A 14,097-nucleotide genomic window follows, 5' to 3' on the forward strand; every position below is an offset into this window, starting at 1 on the left:
AAATAATTAAAATATATAAATTTAGGAAAACTTAAGAAATTTAAATACCCAAATTTAGAATATAAAACTTACCGGTCAAAGAGATGTTGATATGACATTCTAACATTTTACTATTGGACATTTATTAAGAGCATGACTGCTGTTTAAAACACAATCAGCATTTTTAAGTTTGTATAATAACATGCTTATATCTGCATATCTTATTAATTACTAATGATAAATTGGGAAATATACACATTTTACAAGAATAAGTTCACAGGATGAATTTAGAATGTCTATAGCATTGTTTAAGCTTAATTTCATTTTAGTCAAGTGAAAATGGGACAACCTTCAACCGCAAATCCTTTCTTCGTAGGGCAATGAGCTAAGGGACAACCATCAAGGTCATTCCCCCACCAATTGATACTAACATCCTCCAATCCAAGGCAAAGATACAAAAGCACCCCCATGAATGCAAGACCCGCATCCAAGGCCCCAGAGAGCACATAATTGTGACGCTGCCACCACTCTGGCCTGTATCTATACACAACAAACCCGGAGAAGAACCCAGCAATGATCCAGCTCGTATAATTCACCGTGGTTGCCGGCGGCATCATTCCGGTAGCGCCTATCAACACCGGCATGTTGATGAGTCTGATCCACTCTTGTTGTGGGAAGGCTTTTGCAGCAACATAGACAAGGAATGGAGCAATTGCTCCACCCAGGAAGAACCAGTTCACTTTCGAGTATGTGCCCAAGTCTCCAAATATTCTTCGAGGCCCTATCAAACCCCAGATAACTGATGCATCGTAGAATACTGTGTCGCTTGGACATGTCCAAACAGAGGATGTGTCTTTGCATATGTCTGGGATGGTTTCCATTAACCACCATGCAGTTCCCAGGTATACAAAACCAGCAATAAACGTCCCCACAACCTAATTAATCAATTAATAACATTCAAGCAATTAGTCATTAACTTGTGTGCACTTTTTTTCTTATGCTACTTTTATTCCATAGTAATTGACTTATGTTGCTTGTATCCAAAATCCAAATCTTCAATCCTTGTCTAGTGTCTCTTTCCATATCTCATCCATAAATTATGACATGTTATTTAAAAATCACACATGTAAAATTATAGTTGTTATATTCATATATGTTTTTAATTGATATAGCATAATTCTATTAGTGAGATGGCGAAGAAAACACCAAATAAAGACAGAAGATTTCTATTTCGTCGGTGACTATATATGTAAGAAAATTTTAACTGTTATATATGAGTTTAGTCTTGAAAAATTATCGAGTCGGTCATTTCATTTTAGTCTTGAAAAATAGAAATTATTACTTTTTTTCATTCTAAAAACATGAAAGAAACTATCAATGGTAGTCCTTTCTCATGAATTAATTAATTAATTAATGTTGCAAAAGGGACTATATTGATTCATCTTTTTTTAAAGGAAGGGAAATGTAATTTTTTATTTTTAAAGATAAACTGGCCGACCCAAAACATTTCAGGGATTTACTCCATAAACTAAAGCTAAATCTATACGTACTGACCTGTGCCATGAACATGGTTCTGGGAGGGATTTTCATGTAGTGGCCAAGTTTGAAGTCTTGCAAGAAAGTAATGGCTTGAGTCATACTAATGTAACCATAAACCTTGAAGCACATGTTAGCTACAGGGTATCCTGGGTAGATATACCCTATGATGTACTCTGTGATTATGTTCAATCCTGGAGTCTGTAGTTACATATGGAAAGTCAATATAAAGCCAGTAAAAAAAAAAGAAACCATATAGTGTAACATTTTGATGTGTTAAACATGCAATTTTATCTACAAATTACCTGATTGGTGATTGCAGTTATAATTCCAATGGGGAGAGTGAAGAAGATAGCAATGCCACAAGCCAGAAGAACACCCCACCAAGGCAACTGCAACTGATCGTTGTAATATTCACAAGTAAAGATGGTAATTGCAATGGTTGCGATGAGTATGCACACAAACCACCACTCAGGAACCTGTTTGTACCTTGACATGAGCTTGGTGTGGATGTCCATGGTTTTTTCCTTAAAACTTGATTTGCTTTGCTCCCATATTTCTCTATATTTTCAATTCAATTTCATACTTAATAATGTCTACATGCGTACCAGCTAGTGCTACAAATACAATTTTATCTATGACATATGAGTATATGACAGGTATAAATTTTTTTATGTACCGCCAAACATAGTATATATACATTTCATGACGACTTTTTTTCCTCTGTCTCTCATTTTCGGTCTCATTACATATATCACTTATATCTATCATCTCTTCATATTAATAAGGTTGTTCATGGTTCAGGTTCGGGCAGAAACTAAACCGAAACCAAATTGGTTTTCTAGTTCAGATGAACCAAACCAAATTAAATTTTCAAGTATGAATCGAACCAAACCGCATTTTCAATCTAGTGACCTAGTTATTAAAATAAGCTAATAGATCGGTAACTATCAATTTAGTTCAGTTCGGTCGTTGGTGGTACAGATTAACAAATTCGTTCATTTTTTCTGGGCATACTCGTCAATAAGGGTGTAAATGGTATGGGTTCAGGCAGAATTGAATCGAAACCTAACCTAACCAGTTTTTTGGTTCAGCCGAACCAAACCGTATTGATTTGTTTAATATGAACCGAACCGTATTTTCAATTTGGTAACTAGTTCTTAAAATGAACTAATGGTTGGTTATTATCAATTCGGTTCTTAAAATAAGCCATCACAATCTATATAAAAATAAGGTGAGGATAACATGATTTAATGGAATTGAGAGTAACAAATTTACCTTCCGTGAAAGAGACCAACATGTACAATGGTAGCGGTAAGTGCAGCAAAGCCAACACCATAGGTCATGGCAAAGAAAGTGCTAAGGTGGAGCTTCCCTTGTCGCTCATATGCTGCATAGTCTAAATGGAAATTGGAGTCTATTATCTCTGTAATGTTATAAATCTGACCATTCGACTTGAAAAGATCATCTGAGAAAATTGGGAACGTTTTGGCATCATACACATTGAGCCAATAGCACAGTGGAGTCAGAACATACATCACAAACACAAACCCGGCTGCCACGTTGGCTGTGGCAAACCACGGGCTCGCGAGTGGGCTTCCGAGGTAGGATGAGATGGCAGACCAGTCAAGCCCAACAGCACCGATGCCAAGCCCATATAGGCCTGACCCAAGCTGTTGGGCTAAAACATTGTGGGGGAATATCCAGCATATCCAAGACAGAGAGGTCAGCATTTGGAAAAGGTAGCCAGGGAAGACGTAGTAGGCAAAGCTGCACAAGAATGCCACAACGAAGAATTGTGATCGTGTTAACGATCCCTTTGTCCTTTTCTCCTTCTCGTGCAAGGCCCTGGGTAATGTAAATGGAAAAATGAATTACAATATTATACATCCATTTCACAATAAAAAAAAAACAATATGTACATTTAGTACATTATAACACTGAATATTGAAAAGTGTCACATTTGTTAACAATGATATATATTACTCAGCACTGGTTAAATGTTTGGCTAAGAATTAGTTATGTTAACTACTTTTTTCTAACTAGAGTTAGTTTCTTTTCAAGTTAGTCAAATCAGAGAGATAGCTCTTCTATATAAGCTATTTTTTATCGATACAATTTTATCTTTTAAAAAATAAATGTAATTCAGTTAGAATTTCGATTTGGTGTCAAGAGTCTTGAATTGGGGTTACGTTGTGGATTCTCACAAACACGCGATTTTCATTCATCTTTCAAGCTTGATCGTCTTCAATATTCATCTTTCAGCTTGATCAACTTCAATCTTCATTCAGTTTCTGTTTCTTTGATCATCGGTTGATCAAATTGGCATATTTTCATCTTTGAATACCTTTTCTCTTGGCTCGATTCTATGGCAAATCTGATTCTCGATTAGACTTCACCCTATTCTCAGATCATTCGTGGTCCAGATCAATGTTCATGGTTTTTACAACGAAAATATGATCCAGATCATCGATGACACTCTTCCACGAGATATGGCTAATATAGGCAATGTACATATCTTGAAACAAGCTTTTAGGGTAAAACTACACCTAGCCGAAAGTCTAATACATAAAACTTTTTAAGCCTAAAACATATCTTATATATAAATATTAAATTAATATTTACTCGTCATGTAAATAAATTTTATATAAATGTTTAATTAGGTTCCAATGTGTTATCATATAACCAAATTAATTCAAAATGAAAAAAGTACAATAGAAAATGTGATTGAATTTTTATTAAAAAATAAATTAATTTGACCACAAGTATCCTTGTAAAAGAGGTTATTTTCTTCAAACTAGGAATATCCAACTCTTGATGGGGCTAGTTTTTCCAATGTGATTTTTACAATCACAAAGCTCGAACCGATAATTTGCTTAAAGAGAATTAAGAGTGCATCACTTAGATAAACCCTATTGGTAAATATCTAGTGTAAATTCAAGGCCGGTCCCGATATTTTGGAGGCCCTGGACAAATAATAAAAATGGACCCCCAATAATTTTTTTAAAAAAAACATTATCTATTTAAATTATAAATAACATCAACAACTTCAAAAATATGTGACTAACATAAACAAAATTTCATATTCTAGTCAATATAATCCAAAAAAAAATTTAACTACTTAAAAAAAGCCTCTCTCCTAGCATTTTTTGAAGCAAAACTTTCAATCAATTTTCATATTGTATATTCTCCAACATATTATTCTCAATTGCTATCAATGCTAACCCATTAAGCATTTTCAGAGTTAATTGGTTCACCAATTAATATCCACTTATCTAGTAAATTAGGTAGAAGAACCCAAGGAAACCTTTCACATTTCAATGCTAATTAAGCTCTTAAAAACCGCTATATAGAATTAATGTCTAAAAATTACCCCCAGGAGGATTTGAACCTGTACCACACAGGTTCCAGAGCATAGTGCTTTTCCATTGAACTAGCTCACTATATTAGAATATTTTCGAACATTAATAATTTATATATTTTAGAAATATATCTCACAAATTTTTTTTTGGGGCCCCTTCTTTTTGGAGGCCCTGGGCTGTGGGCCTGCTTGCACAGGCCCAAGGCCGGCCCTGTGTAAATTATTTACATTGTTATGAATATACTAATAAAATTCATATGTTTTATGAAATAAAACATATTTAAAATTTATATTTGGTAGATATATTTACAAAAATTGATATAAAACATATATGTAAATAAAATTCATATATTTTTGTCATAAATAATTAAATATTGCTCAATAATCCAAAGATAAATAAATAAACAAAATATCGTTGGATTTTTTTCCCTTTCGAAAAAAAAAACAAAATATCGTTGGATGAATGGAATCTGAGATGAATCTAAATTCTACAGTATCCTTGACAAAGAAATCCTTTTATAACACAGCATGTATGTGAAAGGGAAAGTGCATGTGCCTTTCAGAATTCAGATGCAGTCTCTTTCTTTCTCCCGTCGTATAGTGACTGAGACAGGTCAGTACTCACAGTATAGGCCTACTTTCATTTTCAGGAAGTGTATTTTTATGAAAAAATCATGAGATTTGAAATTACTTTTCAATAAGTTTAATTATAGAAAAATTACAAACCGGGACATAACCCAAAATGTGTGGTTTTTATTATATATAATGATAATGATAATGATAAATAGCTAATAAAATGCCAAGACATACAAAAAACAATATGTTGCTGAGTGTAAAATTAATGATATATTTGAATAATTAGTTATGAAATAAAATATTGACTTAATGAGATTCAACATCAAAGCTCATGACGTGTTATAATATAAGAAAGAAGAATAGTTCTATGGTTTTTTTTAATGTATGGTTTTTTTGAAACTTTTTAAAGTATGGTGAATCTTGCTAAACTTGTTAAATATTATTTTTCATGTATTTATAAACCATATTTTTATAATTAACGATCAATACATATTATTTATAATGTGTTCATTGCATGCTAAAATTGTTTTTTTTTTTTAAATCGTGTTAACTTGTGAATCATGAATTTACATAAAAACAAATGTGATTTCATGAGAAGATATCAATGGAGGATATAATGAGATAGCTTGACGAAATGAATATATTTCTAGAAATTTAGCATATTTTGGGGCCGTTGAAAAGGATATTCTGTCCACACTTAATTAATGCAAATGAGTTCTCGAAAAAACGAAACAATGTATCTGCAAGCTAGGTATACAACTTGTTCAAGCAACAAGGAATGTGACAGTAAGTCAGTAATGGAAGCAAATAAATTGGAAGATATTTTTATGCAATGATGTTATTGGTACGTCTAGATATTTTGTATTATGTGTTAAAGACTAAGTTACTAGTTGTATAACTCTCTTACAATTGACCAAGTACGTACCTTTATTTTGTTACTGTATGTAATATCATTACCTGAAGAGTGAAACTTGAACTAAATTTGCTGGCCACCACATTGCCGCTGGCTCCACCAGATACCTTCTAAATATGCCAGCCCATCCGAAACCTAATACCTGCCATTTAATTCAATGTTATTTTTTTTTGATAGGATAATAGTAGATATATATAAATATAATTTGTTGAGAAACAACTCCTCTAAACATTGGTATAATAACCTAACTAACAAAAGCCGGTAAGCAACACAAGGAAGCTTTCTACTCTACTAGAAAAGGCCCCAATAAAATCGAAAAAAGCGACATAAGTCGTTCGACACCTACAACACCGGGACACATTTAATTCAATGTTATATTATATATCGACAAAGATGTAACCAAAAACAAATATATCGACAATGAAAAATGCAGAACGCACGAATTTGGAGCTGGAAATGAAATGCAAGAACAAGATTAGATTGGTTATTAGTTAATTTCAAAAAAAAAATGGTTATTAATTATTTTTTTACTTATTACTACTTAATTGATACTCATATACTGTGTTTTTAATGCTAAAATCTATTACAAGTTATCTACCATATGTTCTTTCTGTAGTAAAATTAATCTGCAGAGAGAAACATTTTTTTATTACCAAGTTTTATTTATAACTATTATTGTTGCTTGAAGTGGGAAATTAAGAAAAAGGTTAGGTGGTAGAACGGTTGATGCGCAGATATATTAATTAGTTACCTACCTACAAGTCAAAATAACTAACTAATTACAACATACCTACCTACCTGAGTTGTGAAGATTACGAGCAAAGAAACAAAAAACGAGATGTGCTTTTGATAGAACACTTTGACAGCAGTAACAACATGAATGGCGTAGACGGTGCCAGCGCCGGAGTTTGCGAAGATAGTGATCAGGACATGCTCCTTGACATTGAATGGACCAGGGTTCAATGTGAATTCCCAGCGTGTGCCTCTGAAGAAGGTGCGTGTGGTGATTTTTGCAGCCATGAGCTGACCCAATGGCACCACCGCGATCTGAGCAGAGATCGCGGTGATGGTGAGGGGCTCAGTGCGGTACCAGAAGAACTGGTTGAGGAATGAGAGGAGGACACATGAGAGAGTCCCCAGCACCCACATTCGGAATGTGAGGACAGGGAGAGAAGGGTCGTCGGTTGTTGGAACCGTTAAGGCCACTTGTTTGATGGGCGAGTTCTCATTCTCATCAATCTCAACAACATCTTCTTCATTTTTCTCATCTTCTAATTCTTCCTCCTTGTTAGATACTAGAGCATAAGATTTATTCAAGTTAATTACAATGCATTCACTAAAAAGAAAAATGAAATGAAATTTGAAATAGGAATGGAAATTCATGAATATATACTTACGGAGAGGGGATGTGATCTCGTGTGAAGATCCTTCTTCCATTTGATGATTCTTTCTGAGTATCTTGTGTTGTTGACGTTCTGAACCAAATATCATTTCCCAAGTGAAAGTGAAGGGATATAAGATGAGGAGAGGAGGTCACGAGGAAATTTTTTTGCAGATCCAGCAGTTCAAGCCAATAATGACTATGACAAAAAATAAATAATGTTAAAATAAAAAAATAAAGGATTGTCTAAACTCTAAATGACCTTTGTTAAAAATTTGGTTAAATCACCCTTAGTGGATATTCCAATAATACCGCAACACATGTCTTTATTAATCCAACTCATTTTATCATAGGGTTAAATATGTTTTAGTCCCTAAACTTAAACCGAAATTTGACTTTCGTACCTTTATGAAATCATTAATCATCTTCATCAAAACCCATCACCCAAAACCCAATGGATGGCCATCATCTTCTTCTTCCTCTTTCTCAATCTCACCCCACTCCACTCAATCTCATCATCTTCTTCTTCTTTTTCCTCTCCCCTACCACTCAACATTAAGAAAAGCCACCAATGGTTCAGAAAACAAAACCCAACTGCCTAACTCAGAAAATAAATTATTGAAGCAACATGTAATTTATTCATCAAACCTCAGCCACCTCCATAGCATTGCAGACCCATTCAAGAACATCACCTATGGGTTTGGGGAACATTTTTTTTCCAGAAAGTCGCATGCAAACTCTGGGAACAAATTTATCATTTACTATCTTTATCATTTTTATAACTTATTCATCAAAACCCCAAATTGAAGAAAAAAACCACACAAAACCCAGAGTCAAGCCAACCCCAGAAACCCCTTCTCCCTCCCTCTAAAGTCTCATCCAATCCCGACAACATCTCCTCCCCCTAGAATCAAATTCAAACAATGTCCACTGTGTGACCGGGCTGCCACGACATCCACCGCTACCGTCGCTGATCCCATTCTAAAATGGCGAACATTGATGAACTCTTAGCTTCCTTGAACTCAGACAACAACTCCTACACCGGAAAATACCCTCTTCTTCCTTGGCTCCGGTGCGGCACCCTCTCTCTCTAGCGTTACAGAGGGATCCAAAGGGAAGGATGCACTTCCTTCTCAAACCCTCGATGAAAAGCTCCTCGATTTGTCGCAGAAATGTGCCCATATTGGATTACGAGAGATGCAACATATTTTTCTTCCACTTCATGGGAGTTATGCTAGGGTTCGCTAACCCCTATTTGAAATTCTGGCAATCGTAGGATAGATGTTCTACCAGATGTCTAAGACATCTTGTATAACATTAAATTACACATAAAACAGCATGCAAATAAGCAAGTTAAAGGACAGAAATAACAAAATCAACATAAGAGATTGTTAACCCAGTTCGGTGCAATATCACCTACATTTGGAGGGCTTTCACCTTATAAAGATAATCCACTATTATAGATAAATTGTATACAAAAGGTCTTAACTAAACTACCCCAGTTCATTGCCTCTTTCTACCTATCTCTACCCGTGGCTTATTACTTAGTCCCCCCTAAGTATGAGAGCCCTTCTCACTTTCTCACTCACAATCACTGTCACAGTGATTGAACTTTAACAAGAGTGTAAAGAAGATCTCAAGATCACACAACTAACAACAACTCTTAGCTTAAAACAAAGGCACTAAGCTGCTAAGAGAACACACAATATGAACTTGATATAAACCCTAATCACACACATGAAGCACACCTAGCAACTAGGTCTTTGGTCTTCTTAAGTAGCAATCTTTCAGGCCTTGTCTTCGATGGGCTTAAAAGCACACAGAGTCCATACACAAATCAGGAAGTTGTTTCTCAATAAACCAGTAACAAATCTGCACAAGATCTTCAAATCGTGTTTTAAGGTGCAGATAAAAACTTCCACAATTATCTTCAAATCAAACCCCTTTGAACCGGGTTTGACAACACTTGATATATTCCTTGACGGTGCACAGAAGTTTCACAGTAACCCTAACTTGATCACTACCTAATCAATTCAAAGCTTCACAATAATCTGCCAAGTAACAGAACGTTTCCCGGGGACAAATGTCATAGCACGATGTTACAACATCTTGTCCGACATCTTGGCACACAAAATACAATAGCTAAAATGTAGACAACTATAACAAAGGAACAACACTATCTTCCTCAGAGAGGCGACTTTTGTTCCAAGCGGCAATGGCTCGGTGGTGATCTAGGCCAACAATCTCCTTGCTCCAATTGTGTTATGGATCTGGGTCCTTGTCTAATTTCACAGAGTGGGATAACAAGGTTTCTCTTCGCTTCGAGCCCTGATCTCCCTCCCCAGCCATAGCGTTGCAACGAACCTCCTTTATCCATCACCTCGTATCTCAAGGCCACTATATCACATTCTTCCACCTCCAAGCATTTCTGAGGCCATCCAGGAGCTCATTCCTTTTACTTCCAACCTCCTTACACTCAAAGCTAGAAGAGCTCTTTCATGTCAGTCTCAAAAAAAGGGGTTTCAAACCTAGACAATTCTGGCCTGTGGTTTGATGCCTCAGCGTCTAGTGGTGGTTTCGATCTTGATGGAGGAATAGGAGAAGACGGAAACCCGGCGAGCGAGGGTGACAGCGCGGTTTAGGGGAAGGGGGAAGGAGGTCGTTTCATATTGATATTCACTCTCTTTGTCGACATGATCCTTGAGCTTGTTGATTACTTTCTGATTCGTGGTATTTTTGCCCTAATTGGGAGCCTTGTGAATGTTTTCATTCAAAGACAAAGGAATATTGGAAGGGTTTCTCAATTTGTGTTTGTGTGGTATTCTTCTTTAGAGTTGCATCTCAGGCTACTAGCCTTCTGAACGTGCGGTGTGCAGGTAAGTGATTCGACCTTATCTATGACTTTGACAATATTTATGCGACAAAGAGTTGCTAGTCTAAGAGATGAGGCACCTAGAGCTAAGGTCTCGCGAGAGATAAATGGGGCTCCTTCAACCTCGAACGTTCAAAGATCTTCCTTTTCCTGCTAGGGATGTCGTTCTCTGAGAAGCATAGGTTTGGCATGTTTTGTCTTTATCTGAGGATCAAGAAAGGATGATGTCTGGTCTCTCAAGGTTTTGCCCGACGTACTTGATCTTTTCCCATAAATTGTTTAGGATGGTTGCAAACTTGTTTCTATATCAAATCTTGAAGAGGTTCCTGTTGAGGTTCTCTTCACATAAACCTCTCTAGCTGTTTGCAGGTACAATGATGTCTTGGAGCATGGAGATGAGAAAGCTGAGAAAGGAGGAGGTAAGATAAAGGGTCCTGTTGAGAGCTTCAATGGGCTTGCGACAGTGGGAGACGTTGTTGGTGTGGGGCCAATAGGGAGAGAGCTTATGGTGAGTGTGGTTGAGTTGTCAGAATCTTATGACGTTATTACTAGGGCGTGGAGTGTCATCCTGATGGGGAAACAGTTTGGCATGGAGATGATGGCACAAATTATGTTTCCTTCTACCGAGATGCATTCCAGATTAATGCGTATGAGTATTCTTAAGGTAGTAGAGGTGGTGTTTTGGGTGTTTTTTTTGGGACTTTGAGGGCTTTTGTTTATCTTTGTGCTTTGGAATTCATCTCTTGGCTTTGAGGACTTTTGTTTCTCCTTTGACGGCTTTGGTTTCGACTTTGGTGCTTTGTAGGGTGGGTTTTCAATGGCTCTTGAGGTGGGTTTTATATCACTTACATTTTCCTCATCAATATAGATATTTTCTTTCGAAAAAAACAGTAAAAATACATGTTGGTGTCAAAATAGCGCATACATGCTAGGACACTCTTTTTCTCTTTAACTTTCGTTTCCGCTCAAACTACATCACATATTAAGGGTATTCATCGGATTAAATATAGCCGACGAAACCGACAAATCAAGCGAAACCAATATGTTGGTTCAGATTTTTCGCTGTTCGAATCAAAACCGAATGAAATCAATGCCAAACCGAGGATAATTGCAAGATTAGCTCCTAAAATATTATTTCTAGCAAAGAGCGTTTAGCTAAACAAAACAATCATTTGGCTCCCAAAAGCTTGGTAGCATGATATAAGTGACGGATTGGCCTCCAAATATTCTCGGTGTCAAATGGAAGCAAATTTAAAATATTTCGTAGCTATTTTCCAGTTAACATGCATCAAACTAACGTAACTTTTCCTTTCCTAGCTTGTTAGCTAAAAAATTTGCAAGCAATTCTAGAGGTAATTGCTAGCTAAAGTGAAAGGTTAGTTCTTATCAATTCCTAGCCAATCTAGCGATTGAATAATTTCAAATAGGAGTTTATGGTTCAGTTCAAGAAAATAACCAATCTGAACGGAAATAGTAGTTTAGAAAAACCGAACTAGTTTCAACATATTTCAGCCAAACTAATTCAAGAAGAGATTTTCTAATCTAAGTCCCAAGTCTTTAGAGATATGAACCATGAGATAAGATCCATGTGTGTGGTTGTATTTCTACAAAGGAAGAACTATGTTGAGGTTCATGGGCAAAGCTTCATTGTGACACGGGTGAGCCATGGCTCCCCAAACTTTTTGGAAAAAAAAAAATCTTTTTAAGGTAAGTGTTGGGGAGACAGGGGAGAGCCCATGAGCCAACACTGAAGACCACAAAATTATTTGGACATCACAACTTTACTCAAAACAATAAGGCAATGTGTTTATAAGTCACATCTCTTAAAAAGTCTCATATTTAACCAATGTTTGACTTCAACTCACACTCGAATTCTCAACATTCTCCTCCTCAAGTGTGAGTCAGCACCACATTATCATGCTCTCCTTACACGGAAGCAATCCACACTTGCGCCATTATTTGTTTCACCGCGTCAATATGACTCAATGCCTAGCCCAAACAATTATGAGCTTGATGGGGTGCCCTTTAAATCTTTATCTCAAGATGACAACTTGATGCTTATAGCTGGTTTTTTGTTGGATGAAATAAAAAATGTGGTTTAGGAGTGTGGGGGAGACAAGAGTTCGGACCCCGACCGTTTTAATTTCATATTTATAAAGAACTTCTAGAATCTCCTCAAGGAGGAGTTAAAGAAGGTCCTAGATGACTTCTTTGCAAGGAGAGCACGCACTAGAGGTAATAATGCTTCCTTTATTGCTTTGATTCGAAAGACAGAGTGCACTCAAAATCTAAATGAGTTCTGACCCATTTCTTTAGTCAGATGCATATACAAAGTCACATCTAAAATTCTATCTTCATGAATTAAGCGGGTCTTGTCGAAGGTGATTGAAGAAAGACAATTTTCATTTCTAGGTGGTAAAAATATGTTTGATAGTGTGATGATATCTAATAAGGCTATTCATGAGGCAAAAAGGAAGGAAGGTTTCATCTATAGTATTTAAGGTTGACTTCGAAAAGGTGTACGACTCGGTAAATTGGGGATTCATATTCTACATGATGGAGTCAGCTACAATATCGGTTTTGGTGAATAGAATTCCAAGTAAGGAGTTCAAAATGAAGCAAATGGATTTCTCATAGTAGCACATGGGATGAATGGGCTTTTGAGGCAAGCAACTAATCTGGACAAATTCAGTGGCTTTGAGATCGGTAAGGAGATAAGTGTTAAGGTATCGTTATTTCAGTTTGCGGATGACACAATATTTGTGGGAGAAGCTTTAGAAAAAAAAATATCATGGTCTGCGGTACTTTGAACTTGCTTTGGAACTCAAAATAAATTTATGTAAAAGCAAGATAGTTAAGTTATCGCTGGATCCAAGGATGCTCAACAACTTTGCTGCATTATTGCGTTGCAAGGTAATGCACATTCCCTTTACCTATCTTGGAATTCTCGTTGGTTGTAGCACGAGTAAGCTCTCTATATGGAAACCAGTATTGGATCGTTTAAAAACTCTCGTATTTCTTCTTGGAGGCATAAAAACATATCCTTCAGGGGGGGTAGGCTTCGCCTCATCCGCAACGTACTGTCTTCGATACCATTGTTTTTCATTTTATTCTTCAAAACACTCAAAGGAATCATCAAGGAAAGTAGGAAGATTATAAGTAAATGTCTTTGGGGAGGAATGGAGGACTAAATAAAATAGCATGAGTTTATTGGGAGAGGATTTGCAAATCCAAGGAAGAAGGGGGTAAGGGCTGCGGTAACACCCTCCAGGTCTTTGGTCACCGGTTGATCTCCAATGGCTGATCAAACTAAGAAAAGAGACATGAGAAAGTCTGCTCTGATGCCACTTGATGCAGTCGGAAGTGAAATAAGGATTAGCAAGCGTTAACCGTAATGATAAACTATGGAATCCAGTAGAAAAGGAGATAAACTCTGGAATCCCCCAGAAAAAAGAAAACTCTCAAGTTTTATTATAATT

General features: G+C 36.3%; 1 protein-coding gene across 1 annotated transcript; it reads right to left on the reverse strand.

The window, feature by feature from the left end:
* Nucleotides 1-92: 92 nt before the first annotated feature.
* LOC130725862 (oligopeptide transporter 7-like) lies at nt 93-7,935 on the reverse strand. The gene is made up of 7 exons (XM_057577052.1): nt 7,763-7,935; nt 7,164-7,660; nt 6,410-6,507; nt 2,794-3,363; nt 1,821-2,076; nt 1,534-1,716; nt 93-914 (listed from the first exon to the last, which is right to left on the reverse strand). The coding sequence occupies exons 1-7, from the start codon at nt 7,854-7,856 to the stop codon at nt 309-311; spliced, it is 2,304 nt and encodes a 767-aa protein (XP_057433035.1). The 5' UTR covers nt 7,857-7,935; the 3' UTR covers nt 93-308.
* Nucleotides 7,936-14,097: the final 6,162 nt, after the last annotated feature.

Source organism: Lotus japonicus, chromosome 6 (genome assembly GCF_012489685.1).
Source record: "Lotus japonicus ecotype B-129 chromosome 6, LjGifu_v1.2".
NCBI classification, from domain to species: Eukaryota; Viridiplantae; Streptophyta; class Magnoliopsida; order Fabales; family Fabaceae; genus Lotus; species Lotus japonicus.

Coding starts and splice junctions, on each gene's coding strand:
- LOC130725862 (XM_057577052.1), bottom strand. CDS start 7,856: ATGATATTTGGTTCAGAACGTCAACAACACAAGATACTCAGAAAGAAT. Junction 6,508..7,163: donor TCGTAATCTTCACAACTCAG/GTAGGTAGGTAT, acceptor ATTAAATGGCAG/GTATTAGGTTTCGGATGGGC. Junction 1,717..1,820: donor TAACTGCAATCACCAATCAG/GTAATTTGTAGA, acceptor ATGTAACTACAG/ACTCCAGGATTGAACATAAT.